At 36.7% G+C, this 14,153-nt stretch overlaps 1 protein-coding gene across 1 annotated transcript in view; it reads left to right on the forward strand.

The window, feature by feature from the left end:
• ANGPT1 (angiopoietin 1) overlaps nucleotides 1-14,153 on the forward strand; it is a 298,338-nt gene that overhangs the window by 233,565 nt on the left and 50,620 nt on the right. Inside the window, exon 6 of the mRNA XM_069600381.1 lies at nucleotides 11,181-11,282. Within this exon, the coding sequence (XP_069456482.1) occupies nucleotides 11,181-11,282 (102 nt within the window). The remainder of the gene's footprint in view (nucleotides 1-11,180; nucleotides 11,283-14,153) is intronic.

The raw sequence follows: 14,153 nt of genomic DNA on the forward strand, positions 1-14,153 counted from the left end.
GCTCATTCCTAGGATATCCCATTTGTTCATAAATTCTTGCCTTATACAGATTACATGTTGAAGGCACATACTTCAAGCTCATGGGAATAACTGAGGAACCATCTCCCAAAGTCCCAAGGACACAGATGGTACACATCATCTGTGTTCAAATACTGTGGAGAGAGAGCTAGGGACATATTTCCAAAACCTCTGCTCTTATTAGGGTAGAGAAAGATACTCTATGTTAATTCATAATCTTGAAAGGATTTGCTTTGCATATTTACCTAAAGGACTTTGTTGGAGGATATTTTTCATCAGTATATTGAACAGGATCCAAAGTATACTTTGAAATAAGAAAAACACTGTCGTCTTGCTGTTATATCTCTTCTATATTTACTCTTTCTTCCTATTCATTAAATCATCCATCCATTCCTTCATTCAATACGTAATAAGTGTATGTCATTTATTTGTCAGTGAATGACTAGAGACATAATATAAAACAGTTCCCAATGTAGTGGTGAAGACAGACACATACGTAGAAATTGTAATGTACTGTAGAAGTGCAATGATAGAGACTGCCACAGGGTTTATGGAGAGCCTTGAGGAGAACTCTGTTCTTCAACATGTGAAAAGCTTTAATCAGATGCCCAAGACCCTGAGAGGACCACCTGTCCTTGCAGTGCTTTATCCTCAAAGGATGGAACAGTCTTTTTTCTCTCATTGCCCCACCTAAATTACCAGCTCTGTGTTCCCACCTTTTCTAGGTACTATGCACACACTCTCAGAGGTTTTCCCTGATTCCCTCAAACAACTTTGCATGATTTGCTCACTATCAGAGTTCTACAAGGGAAGGATTTTACTTTTATCTTTGACTTCCTGGGACCCAGAATAGTTTCTGGAGCATAGTTGTCCTCAGTAAATATGTGCTGAAATGAATGAATGAATAGATGACCTGCTGATGATAATGTCAACACTTCTGTGTAGTATATAGTAAGTAAGCCTAACTTAGTCATTCCGACTGTTCATTCCCTTTGATAGGTGAGGGAAATGCATCTTGGAGACCAGCTTGCCAGTTGTCATGCAGTTGTCAAGAGGCAAAGTCTGGACTCTACCAGCCCTGCTGATTCCAATGAGGATTAGTGGGTTAAGTTAGCTCAATAGTTTTTCCCTTTGCTGGGACAAAAATTTTCTTCTGAAAAGAGACCGATACTGTGCTGTCAAAGTGGGGAGAAATAAAGATGGTACAGCAGGTAAAAGAGGTGGCAGGCAGTTATGTACATTGCTACGCGGGTTACCTACCAGAGAAGTTTAATTTTACTGTATTTCGTTTTGAGCTTCTGTGAAAAATTTCACTGAATCAGGTGTACCATGTCTTTAAAAAAAAAAAAAACTGTGAACGTATTATAACAAGTTTAGGAGTAAAGTGAAAGGGTTAGTTGCTCAGTGGCATCCACCTCTGCAATCCCATGGACTGTATCCTGCCAGATTCCTCTGTCCATAGATTTCTCCAGGCAAGAATGCTGGAGTGGGTTGCCATTTCCTTTTCCGGGGGATCTTCCTGACCCAGGGATTGAACCCAAGTCTCCTGCTTTTCAGGCAGATTCTTTACCATCTGAACCACCAGGGAAGCGAGGAAAGGGTTCAGTTCAGTTCAGTCAGTCAGTCATGTCTGACTCTTTGCGATCCCATGAACTGCAGCATGCCAGGCCTCCCAGTCCATCACCAACACCTGGAGTCCATCCAAACACACGTCCATCAAGTCAGTGATGCCATCCAACCATCTCATCATCTGTTGTCCCTTTCTCCTCCTGCCCTCAATCTTTCCCAGCATCAGGGTCTTTTCAAATGAGTCAGCTCTTCACATCAGGTGGCCAAGGTATCGGAGTTTCAGCTTCAACGTCAGTCCTTCCAATGAACACCCAGAACTGATCTCTCTAATTACTTATTTTTTTAATTTTATTTTTTTACTTTCCAATACTGTATTGGTTTTGCCATACATTGACATGAATCCACCACAGGTGTACATGAGTTCCCAATCCTGAACCCCCCTCCCACCACCCTCCCCATATCATCTCTCTGGGTCATCCCAGTGCACCAGCCCCAAGCATCCTGTATCCTATATTGAACCTAGACTGGCAATTCATTTCTTACATGATAGTATACATGTTTCAATGCCATTCTCCCAAATCATCCCACCCTCTCCCTCTCCCGCAGAGTCCAAAAGTCTGTTCTATACATCTGTGTCTCTTTTGCTGTCTCGCATACAGGGTTATCATTACCATCTTTCTAAATTCCATATATATGTGTTAGTATACTATATTGGTGTTTTTCTTTCTGGCTTACTTCACTCTGTATAATTGGCTCCAGTTTCATCCACCTCAATAGGACTGATTCAAATATATTCTTTTTAATGGCTGAGTAATACTCCATTGTGTATATGTACCACAGCTTTCTTTTCCATTCGTCTGCTGATGGACATCTAGGTTGCTTTCATGTCCTGGCTATTATAAACAGTGCTGTGATGAACATTGGGGTACACCTGTCTCTTTCAATTCTGGTTTCCTCGGAGTATATGCCCAGCAATGGGATTGCTGGGTCATAAGGCAGTTTTATTTGTAGTTTCTTAAGGAATCTCCACACTGTTCTCCATAGTGGCTGTACTAGTTTGCATTCCCACCAACAGTGTAATAGGGTTCCCTTTTCTTCACATCCTCTCCAGCATTTATTGCTTGTAGACTTTTGGATCGCAGCCATTCTGACTGGTGTGAAGTGGTACCTCATTGTGGTCTTGATTTGTATTTCTCTGATAATGAGTGATGTTGAGCATCTTTTCATGTGTTAGCCATCCGTATGTCTTCTTTGGAGAAATGTCTATTTAGTTCTTTGGCCCATTTTTTGATTGGGTCATTTATTTTTCTGGAATTGCGCTACATAAGTTGCTTGTATATTTTCCCAGGACTGATCTCCTTTAGGATGAACTAGTTGGATCTCCTTGCAGTCCAAGGGACTCTCGAGAGTCTTCTCCAACACCACAGTTCAAAAGCATCAATTCTTTGATGCTCAGCTTTCTTAATAGTCCAACTCTCACCTCCATACATGACCACTGGAAAAAACCATAGCCTTTCCTAGATGGACTTTTGTTGACAAAGTAATGTCTCTGCTTTTTAATATGCTGTCTAGGTTGGTCATAACTTTCCTTCCAAGGAGTAAGCATCTTTTAATTTTATGGCTGCAATCACCAAAGCAGCCTTTTGAATCCTTTGGATCATATGACCTGAAGCCTTCCTATTCTGCTTGCTGATATCTTAAAATCAGACTTAAATTCAGTTCATGCATAAGCACAGGCATGCTGTACATGCCCACACTGACACATCATACAGAGAGCATGTAAAGTGTGTCAGAAACTGCCCTGGAGGAGAGAACCCGAGCTAATGTAAATACTTCATGCAGTTTACCTGTAGTTCTTCCCAAGACCTGATAGAAACCCCTAAACAATTATCACTTCCCCTCTAACATAGGGATTATAAAGTTAACTAAAAATATTAAGTGACTCTTTCAGACGCTTAATAATTATTATGTATGAATATAAAAATAAAATGTTTTTTAAAGTTTTTAGATTAACTTTCATACTTTAAGAATCTTTTTTCAGTCCATCAACATTAGCACATGGCCCTTAGTGAGGGCATTACAAGTAAAGTTTGAATTCCATTAAATTTAAGTTATGCAATAATCATAACTCTATTCTAGTTCAGAATGTTTTGAGGAACAAATAATTCACAGACTATTTGCAGAACCGCTGCTACTGTTAGGGTGGAAGAAAAGTATCTTATCTTAACTCATAAACTTGAATGAAAGTGAAAGTTAGTTGTTCAGTCATGTCTAGCTCTTTGTGATCCTTTGGACTGTAGCCTACCAGGCTCTTCTGTCCGTGGAATTCTCCAGGCAAGAATACTGAAGAGGGTTGCCATTTCTTTTTCCAGGGGATCTTCCGTACCCAGGGATCGAACCTGGGTCTCCTGCATTGTAGGCTGAGCCACTAGGGAAGTCATAAACTTGAATAACAACTTATAAACTTAAATGAATTTGCTTTCTTTTTTTAAGATTTACATAAACGAATGGGTCAGAGGATCCAGTTCACTAGTTCAGTGACTTCTGTGTTGGGTTTCAGAAACAGCATGATTTAAATTTATGCCTCTGCAACATGATGAATTTTTCATATTAGAGAACTTCAATATTGTCCTTAAATTTAGAAAAATCTAAAATACTGAAGCCACAAATGCTAAATATATGCTGGATTAGACTTGTTACATTTGGGCCTAGAGAAAAATAGTACCCCAGACAGATTAGCAATAATATCAATACAGGCCTATAAGAGGCAAATTTTATCACTATAAAAATGGCACTTATATTTCTTCAGAGGAAGAAGGAGAAATTCACATGTTATTTTTACTGTCATTAGGTTTAGTTTAATTGGAAATAATAGCAGAGCGTGGTGAGAGGGAGAGATAACTGACCATAAGGAAGGAAAGACTTTGGGCTTCTTGTGTTCATTCCCTTGTTTTATTCTTTCCCCTTTGAGATTATGATCCTTTTGCAAGTAGTAATAATGTTCTGTTATGGAGATGGACATTTTAGCATGTTATACCTGCACTTACTAGTAAGTAGCAGATTTCCTTGTTATAGTCACATACCTTAGAATTAGTAAGAACAAACATTGTGTGAACTTCCCAATGTTATTGAGAAACTGATTAATATAATAGTTCAAATGTACTGTGCATTTACGGTTTCCAGTTTCTGTTTTGAGAACTTTAGATATATATATATTCGCTTGTTTATCCCTTTCAATAACTCTATGATATATATTGGTGCTCTCTTTATCCCTATTTTAGAAAAATAACTTGCCCAAATCACATAGCAAATACTGAATACAGGCTTTGTAACAAAGAAATCAACTCTAGACTATACCATCCTAACAGGGAGCTAAGTGAGATAATTACTTACATTAGTGATGACTGAAGCTACACCATCCATAATTTTTTATAGGAACCTATGTGAGTGACACAGCTAAGAGTTCATTGTCAGGTCTGATTGTAAGCCACCCTACTTCCTCCCACCCTGTAATCTCATTGCCTTCTCTTATTTTTATATAGCTCATTGGTATCCTCTCAGTTCTGTAAAAAAGTTCTATAAAAAGTGCTTGGAAAAGGCATCCTTAGGACCATCACCCTTCCACATATATTTTGCTTTGTGGCTATAAAGTTTGGTGCTAATCATGATATGCTTAGCAAAAATTTTGCTCATTTTAATACTTAAAGAAATTCTAGCAAGGCAAGTCTATGTAAAAACAAAACAAAATGTCTAGCTATGTATGATATATGGATTAACCAATTAAATTGACCTATTTAGGCAATTAACAAAAACTATTAGTATGAATTATTAATTTTAGGCAGACTGAAATTTGCAAGTATACACAGTTGTTATATAGTTGTTTTGACTGACATCATTCCCTGCCAAGAAAGAATGTCTGCAAAAGTTAGAAAAGTATTATGTTTTCAAATGTGATGTGGAAGCCAAAGGCAGTTTTCTAGGACTATTAAAATTTTCAAGCAGATAGAAAATGAGAATTAGATCATTTATATATCTATTTTTTACTTTTTTTTCATTATTAATGGCTTGTGGATATTTTCCACTCTGAATTTCCTTCAGTACATGGTAGTAGAAAGCAGGATTTTTCCTTTCATTTCATAACTTTCTAAAACCAAATGCACTATAATCTGCTTAGTTTCATACAGTAAAACAAATCATTAAATAATAGCTCTGATTACTCTGAAATATTTAAAAATTTGTTTCTGAATTTATAATTTCCCTAATTCTTGGAAAAGGACTATAACAAATGTGTTGAGCCTTTTTTATTTAAGGTTATGGAAAAATAATTAACACTCAGAAGGTTAATCATTCCAACTTGTATGTAGCATAAAAACATAAAAACTATGTGAATCAAATTTCCCCTTTTTGTTTGGGTTTAAATCATTATTATGTTAAAAGATTTTTAATGCTTGAAAGCTTTGACCTTGCCTGGGATAGGAGCCAGTTCAATCTGTTCTTGGATAGAGTTAAGCCCAAGTCATATGATCAATAAATGCAACAGTCGTAGTAAATGTAGCAAGGCGCCTGCATCTACAGGAAGGTTACCGCCAGATAGCACAGACCACACTATATTGGCAAAGGGACTTTTCAAGTCCTTTCATGTCTCAAATCTTTCAAAACCAACCACCTATCTTCTTGAACTTCTTTCCTCTGTTAAGCATAGGCTTTTTGTTTTTCTTCTGACGAAAAATCATGGTCTCTTGTGTGTGGCAGGTTGCTAGCACTAATCCACCTTCATATGAGCTTGGTAGCTCAGTCGTGTCTGACTCTTTGTGACCCCATGGACTGACCCTCCTCTGTCCATGGGATTATCTAGGCAAGAATACTGGAGTGGGTTGCCATTTCCTCCTCCAGGGGATTTTTCCAACCCAGGGATCAAACCCATGTCTCCTGCAGCTCCTGCTTTGGCATTCTTTACCACTGAACCACCTGGGAAGCCCAACTTCATATGTATATATGGACATATACATATATGTATATCTATTACATAAATATGTATGCAATAGAAAGTGTGCTTAGAAATTGATGATGCCAGTGTTATTAACAAGAATCTGGTAATTGTAATCATAAGGACAGTTTATTGAATTTCTATGTATTTTGGCTTTACATGTTTTATATTATCCATAATAAATAATAAATTATATGAAATATATAATAGTAATCTAGTATGATATATGAGGTATACGTAAAGTATATACGCACAATATAAATACACATCACATATGTAAAATACATCCAAGAGATTAATGACAAAGCTTGTTATATGCCAAACACTGTTCTGAAAACTATTTGTATTAATTAATTTAATCCTTGCAAAAGATCTACAACATAGTTAGGGCTGAGATGGGACTTGAACACAGGTAATGTAGCACCTAAGTCCACGCCCCTAACCAATACATCATTCCCTTCTATTGTGTCCATATTCATCAAAAAGCAGCTGTTAACTTTGCTGGTATTACTGAGTCCCAGTAGGAATTGTGGAGTGTAAATCTAACTTCTTAACTTCCCTGCACTTTAGCTTCCAAGGCAGTAATCTGCCTGGGTAACTTCTCTCTCCTCTGGGTTAACTTATTTGGGTCTTTACCTAAGAAACACTCCCGGCATATCTTAACATTTGCAAGTTACTAGATACCTTTGTTTAAAAGGAAAGTTGTCTTTTCTAAAATTAGCGAGTGATTTTTTTAAGAAATCACTTTTTCAAAACTTTTTAAGTGCATAGAATTTTAATAACATAGGTAATAGTGACAAAAAAGAAAACTGTAAAGAACAGTTTTCTCTACACACTATATATTTATAGTTGGGGTTATTCCTTTCCCTGAGTGTGTAAATGGACTTCATAGGTTTGCAAGCACATTTTGGCAAACTTTCAGGCAATCAGTGTCCATTAGGAAATCAAAATCTGGGGAAAAAATCTAAATTAACCAGTCAAGGCAGGGTAAAATTTAATTAAAATACAAGTGACTTTAGTTTCCAATAAGAAACTATCACCTTGACATTTTCACTTACTCTTATCTGTTTTACCAGTAGAGTTCCACTTCGGCTGCTGTGTCGAATCACCAACAATGTCCTCTGTAAAATGAGCCATCTGGATTTTATTCTTATAGGAATCCTGCAGTCTCTCTCTTCAAGATCACTAAAGGCTCCTTCATTCTAAATTTAAATGTGTATTTTCTTAATCTTTATTTATCTTGACTTCTCTGGAATATTTGACCAAGTTGAACACTCCCCAAACTTGAAATCCATCCCCAACTTTCATTGCATTCCATTAATCAAGTTTTCCTGTTTTAGCTTTCCTTATTGCATCTCTAGTTATTCAATAAATATTCATTTAGTGCCTACTATAAGCTAGGCCATTTTTTGCTCTTTTGCATTTCTTTTCCATGAGGATGATCTTGATCCCTGTCTCCCGTACAATGTCATGAACCTCCATCCATAGTTCATCAGGCACTCTATCTATCAGATCTAGTCCCTTAAATCTATTTCTCACTTCCACTGTATAATCATAAGGGATTTGATTTAAGTCATACCTGAATGGTCTAATGGTTTTCTCTACTTTCTTCAATTTCAGTCTGAATTTGGCAATAAGGAGTTCATGATCTGAGCCATAGTCAGCTCCTGTCAGGTCTTGTTTTTGTTGACTGTATAGAGCTTCTCCATCTTTGGCTGCAAAGAATATAATCAGTCTGATTTCAGTGTTGACCATCTGGTGATGTCCACGTGTAGAGTCTTCTCTTGTGTTGTTGGAAGAGGGTGTTTGCTATGACCAGTGCATTTTCTTGGCAAAACTCTATTAGTCTTTGCCCTGCTTCATTCCATATTCCAGTGGTCATGAACGCCAAAGAATTGATGCTTTTGAATTGTGGTGTTGGAGAAGACTCTTGAGAGTCCCTTGGACTGCAAGGAGATCCAACCAGTCCATTCTGAAGGAGATCAGCCCTGGGATTTCTTTGGAAGGAATAATGCTAAAGCTGAAACTCCAGTACTTTGGCCACCTCATGGGAAGAGTTGACTCATTGGAGAAGACTTTGATGCTGGGAGGGATTGGGGGCAGGAGGAGAAGGGGACGACAGAGCATGAGATAACTGGATGGCATCACTGACTCGATGGACGCGAGTCTGAGTGAACTCCGGGAGTTGGTGATGGACAGGGAGGCCTGGCGTGCTGAGATTCATGGGATCTCAAAGAGTTGGACATGACTGAGCGACTGAACTGAACTGAACTGATAAGCTAGGCACTGCTCTAGACACTAGGCACAGTAGCAAATAAAATGAATTTCCTGCCTACCTAAAGATTATTGATGTCTGGTTTTTTCTCCGTCAGTTGTTCACCAAAGCCCATTCTTGGGCCATCACCCCTCCCCATATCCGTTTCCACTATTTTTTTTTAACTTCTTTAGAAATCTGTCTTTATGGTATCAACTGCTGCTTTTAAGATTATTCCCAGTATAATTTAGAACAAGGGATTCAAATCCTAAATTCAGTACTTGTTTTATTAATAATAACCATTGATAAGTTCTTGAAATACTTGAAGTCTGAGGTTTTTCATTTGCAAACTGGACATAATAATCACACCTACATTTAAGGGCTGTTGTGAGATAAATTGGAAAATGCAGTGAAGTGTTTAAATTATTTAGCACTTAAAAGACATTTTATTGTTATGACTATTCCTTTCTTAGTCCCTCATTCTCTTATCCTTATTGTTATTCATTCTTGATCTGCCTATAATTATATCATCTCTAATCAATAAACTCCCCTCTTTGGATGACTGTGCTCTCCTAAACATTAGGTTTCCCAAACCATGGTCATTTCTTTTCTCACGTTAGCTCTATTCCTTAAATTTCTCATTTAGATTGCTGACTCTATTATTCTTCAGGTCACTGGAGTTTAAAATTGTGAATTCTTACATCTTCTTATTTCTATGGGAGCAATCACTATTTAAACTTTTAGGTGTTTTGATGATATGATCCATATTTTCTTCATCAAAATATCACCAGTTGTATCATAGACTCAGTGCCCCAAAATGCTTGTGGGGTGAAAAAATTGACTTAGAATTAAGGAAGACAAAAGACTAGATAGAGGTTATGTTGAGGACAAAGAGCAGGTGCATAGAAGCTAAGGGATTAGTAGAACTTTAAGATAATGGCAACCCACTCCAGTACTCTTGCCTGGAGAATCCCATGGAGGGAGGAGCCTGTTAGGCTACAGTCCATGGGGTCGCAAAGAGTCGGACACGACTGAGCGACTTCATTTCACTTCACTTCACTTCAAGATAGGGAGGGGAATTTCAAATTTGTAATCTTGGAGGGAGTCAGTTCCTCGTGATGATGAGTGCATACTGATGGGCGGCTGTTGTCAAGTTAGAGGAAGAGTCCACAGGAGAGCATTCTGCCTATTTTCATATGCTTACAGTTAAGTATGTATTTCATAGTTCCCTTTACTCTGAGGAAATACATGGACAATTTGTCCTTAGAATGACAGTTCTTGCCAATGTTTTCATACCCTTTCACCATTTGTGCTCAAAATTTAATGCCTCAGGGAAAACACTTGAGGTTTTTTCCTTTAATCAGGCTCTATGCCCACACAGCCTGCCTGCTGCTGTTGCCTCATATCTACACCTTTAGCCAGATTCCAAATTGCATTAGTAGGAATGATTGCCAGGGGAATGATGCTCCTCATTGCTGAGCCCTTGAATAATCAAGCTGCCACATTCATGCTTCATCAATTACAGTGATTGCTCTCTAAAGATAATCCTATTACAGATATGTTTCTCTCCTTGGTGGGCTCTGGGGGAAATGAATCCATTTCTAAATAAATACCATTATATTTAGAATAATTGAAATAAGCATAAGTCTTTGAAAGATTTGGATAACTTTTCCACATGCAAAAGAAAAGCTTCTCACAGTCAGAAGGAATATAGTATGTCATGTTCTCCTTGTATTGTTCATGATGAAAATTCGAGCAAATAATGTGTTCGCCATATGCTAGGGACCAAATTTTGCCTCTAATGTTATACTGAACCGTCAAGAATAATTATTGTAGTATATGAGTGTATAGGAGTAAATATGCAATGAAATGTGTAATACTAAATATACATGATTTTTAAAACACCATTTTTCCAAAACCTTTATTATTGGCATATTGTAATTTAATAAATTAAAGGTAAAAATTCCAAATCTTCTGTTTTAGCAGTAAAATAGTATGTAATTTTGGAAACTTTAGTAACATTTAAAAAAATTGATTATACACGGTGCCTATTGCTATTGAAGACAAATTTTTAAAAATAATTTTTATAGTCTGTGACTGAGAGAGACAGTTTTCAGCTGACTGATTCAAAACTTTACAAGTAATTTATGCACATTTGATGGAATTTAATCAGGAACAACTTGGATATAGGAAGAAGTAGCCAATAAAATATCTGCATTAATATTTTCAACTTGGCAATTTGTCATTTTTTTTCTATAAGGCTATCCATCCTATTTCTGTTTTGAAATATATCTGATACCTGTTTCTTTAAATTAGACATAATTTTCACTTGGCTTTATGTTTCTTTGTCAGGTATTTTGCAATATGGATCTCAATGGGGGAGGTTGGACTGTAATACAGCATCGTGAAGATGGAAGTCTAGATTTCCAAAGGGGTTGGAAAGAATATAAAATGGTAAGTTGGAAGAATTTACATAGTTTTTGACATTTTATAGTGAGATTTTCTTCACTACACTATGTGATAAGCCCTTGTATTTTTAGATGTCTTTTAAAAAATAAAATGATACATTCCTGACATTATTCTCATTAAACACAAAGCACTCATCAATCTTTTTCAATAAATGATTTCCATGTGTATATCAGAAAGAAAAATATGTTACTGAAATTATTTAGCAAACTATTATATATTGTCTGAATTTGTTCCTGATTGAATGAGGGTGGAGGAAGCTAGAATTTGGACCCAGTCTGGAATACATAAGCCAGGGCAAGAGAAGTGTATAGGGCTGTGGGCTGTGGAGCAGAACTGGGGGGCACCATCAATGACTTCACTCGAGTGGCTGGCAAGTTGTTGCTGGCTATGGACTGAAAACTCCTCCAATGTGGCTAGGGTGGGCTTCCCCCAGTATAGTGATCCAGGGTCATCAGATTCATTATGTGGCAGTTGACATCCTTTGAGCACAAAAATAGAAGCTTCCAGGTCTTTTAAGATTTATTAAACCCAGAAATGGCATGTCACTTCTACTATATTCTTTTAGTTAAAGTTGATGACACGACCAGTCCAGATTCAAAGTAAGACAAGTACACAAGGGTATGAACTGTGAGATGTGATTGAGGTCTCCAGAATAACAGTAGATAACATCATTACCATCATCACCATCATCATAGCTACCCTTTCAGTATTTTTATGTACAAGACTCATACATAAGCTCTTCTCTAATTTTTATATTAAATGTATTAGTTAATACTGTTCCCATTTTAAGAGGAAACTGAGCAAGTTGGGAGATCAGTTTTTCCAAGATAATACAGTAGATGGTTGAAATAATCTATAATCCAATAATCACATAGTGCCTACAATATTAACTGTTAAAGTCTGCTGACAAATTATCAAGAAACAGTAATATAGGATTTCCTTTGCAAACTAATATCTGTTACATCTAAATGTTCCATGTAATTCTTGTCTTGACAAATTTTTGACAAATTCTCCTCTCAGAAAGTAAAGAAAGAGATAAAGAGAAATATTGTACTAACCTAAGTTCTGCCTTGATATTCATGTTGAAAATGTGTAAAAACTGTGGTTTGCTTGTCAACATTGCAGTTTACCCATTAGTAGGTTAGTAATTGACCAAACATCAGTAAACGAAGGGTTTTAGGAAATGAAGGAAAGTGTCTACTGGTGTCTCTTATCTGCAGCATTTTTTTTAATCAGATTTAACACTGAAAGTAAGTTAATAAAGTTTGGAGTTACACAAAGTTGGAATCTTGATATCGTCCATAAACTCAAAATAGAAAAGTAGGCTAAAGCCAACAAGATAGAGTTCTACAAAGATAAATGTGAAGTCTTTCAACCTAGACCAAAAATATACAAGATTAACTGTGAGAACTTAGAATAAAGATGATGTTACTGAGCAAGGGCTAAAGAAGCCAATACTATGGCACAGGCTTTTGAGAAAAGAAAGAGCTTTCATTTTGAGGTAAACTGGAAAGGAGACAGGAGGCAAGGCTCTCAAATCTGTCTCCACAATCCAGAGCTTAGGGTGAAATTTAAAGGACTAGGGGAATGTCATACTTACAGACGAATTGGCTAGTCTTGAATCAGTCCATACAAGCTGCAGAACCCAGGTTTTATTCATTAAAAGATTTCTTGGTTTGTAAAGTCCTCCAGAGGCAACATTTCAATTCTTTGGTTCTGTAGATTGAGTGTTCTTGGTTCTGGAGTCACCCTGGAGACATGGCCTCCTGTCTGCACATGCACAGTTCTAGTCATCACTCTGCCACTTAAAAGTGGAGTGATTTTTAGCAAATCATTTAATCCACGCCTTAACTTTCTCTCTTGTTAGGAGGGGACATTGCGAATAGTACCTCACTTGCCTTGCCAGGAATATTGTGAGAATTAGCTGTAAGTAAAGCACTTGGCACATTGAACTGTCAGTAAACTGTAGGTATTATTATTATCCAAGATTAAAACATCAAAAACTGCAAATGTTTTCTTAACTCTGGCAAAAATATTATTTGGCAGATCATCTTAAGTCATGATTATTTTCACTACTAAAATAAGTTTTGAAGAAGTTATCTGAGAATTAGACTATAGCTATAGAATCTGGCAAGTCTGAAATACATTATTTTTAATACTAATGATAAAAGAAAATTTAATATAAAGTTATCATCACTTTCCAAAATGGTGACATACTAACTGTAATCATCTGCTGCCTTGGCAAACTAGGTATATTAAGTAAGGAAGATTGACATATGAAGGATGTCATTGATTCATGTCTTATAAGCATTTGTCAAATGTATATATTTAAGCAAGTTTTTTCATTGTTGGAATGGGGCTGAATTATTCTTTAATCACAGTTTTTGTGAAGTTTTCTCCTCTCCCTTTTTCAGGGGAGATAGAAAGACTGTCTTTTATTCAAACTAGAATAATTTATAAGCTTAGCGTCAATTCTGCACAGTCAGAAATGAGATAAACTCTAAAATTTTGAAACATTTTGGCAAAAATGAGTCTGACAACTTTTTTTGTTTTGTTTTAATTTAAAAAAATAAAGCTGTGGTTCATATACACAATGGACTATTACTCAGCCATTAAAAAGAATACATTTGAATCAGTTCTAATGAGGTGGATGAAACTGGAGCCTATTATACACAGTGAAGTAAGCCAGAAAGAAAAACACCAATACAGTATACTAATGCATATATATGGAATTTAGAAAGATGGTAACGATAACCCTATATGCAAGACAGCAAAAGAGACACAGATATATCAGTTCCGTTCAGTTCAGTCGCTCAGTCGTGTCCGACTCTTCGCAACCCCATGAATCGCAGCACG

Source organism: Ovis canadensis, chromosome 9 (assembly GCF_042477335.2).
Source record: "Ovis canadensis isolate MfBH-ARS-UI-01 breed Bighorn chromosome 9, ARS-UI_OviCan_v2, whole genome shotgun sequence".
NCBI lineage: Eukaryota > Metazoa > Chordata > Mammalia > Artiodactyla > Bovidae > Ovis > Ovis canadensis.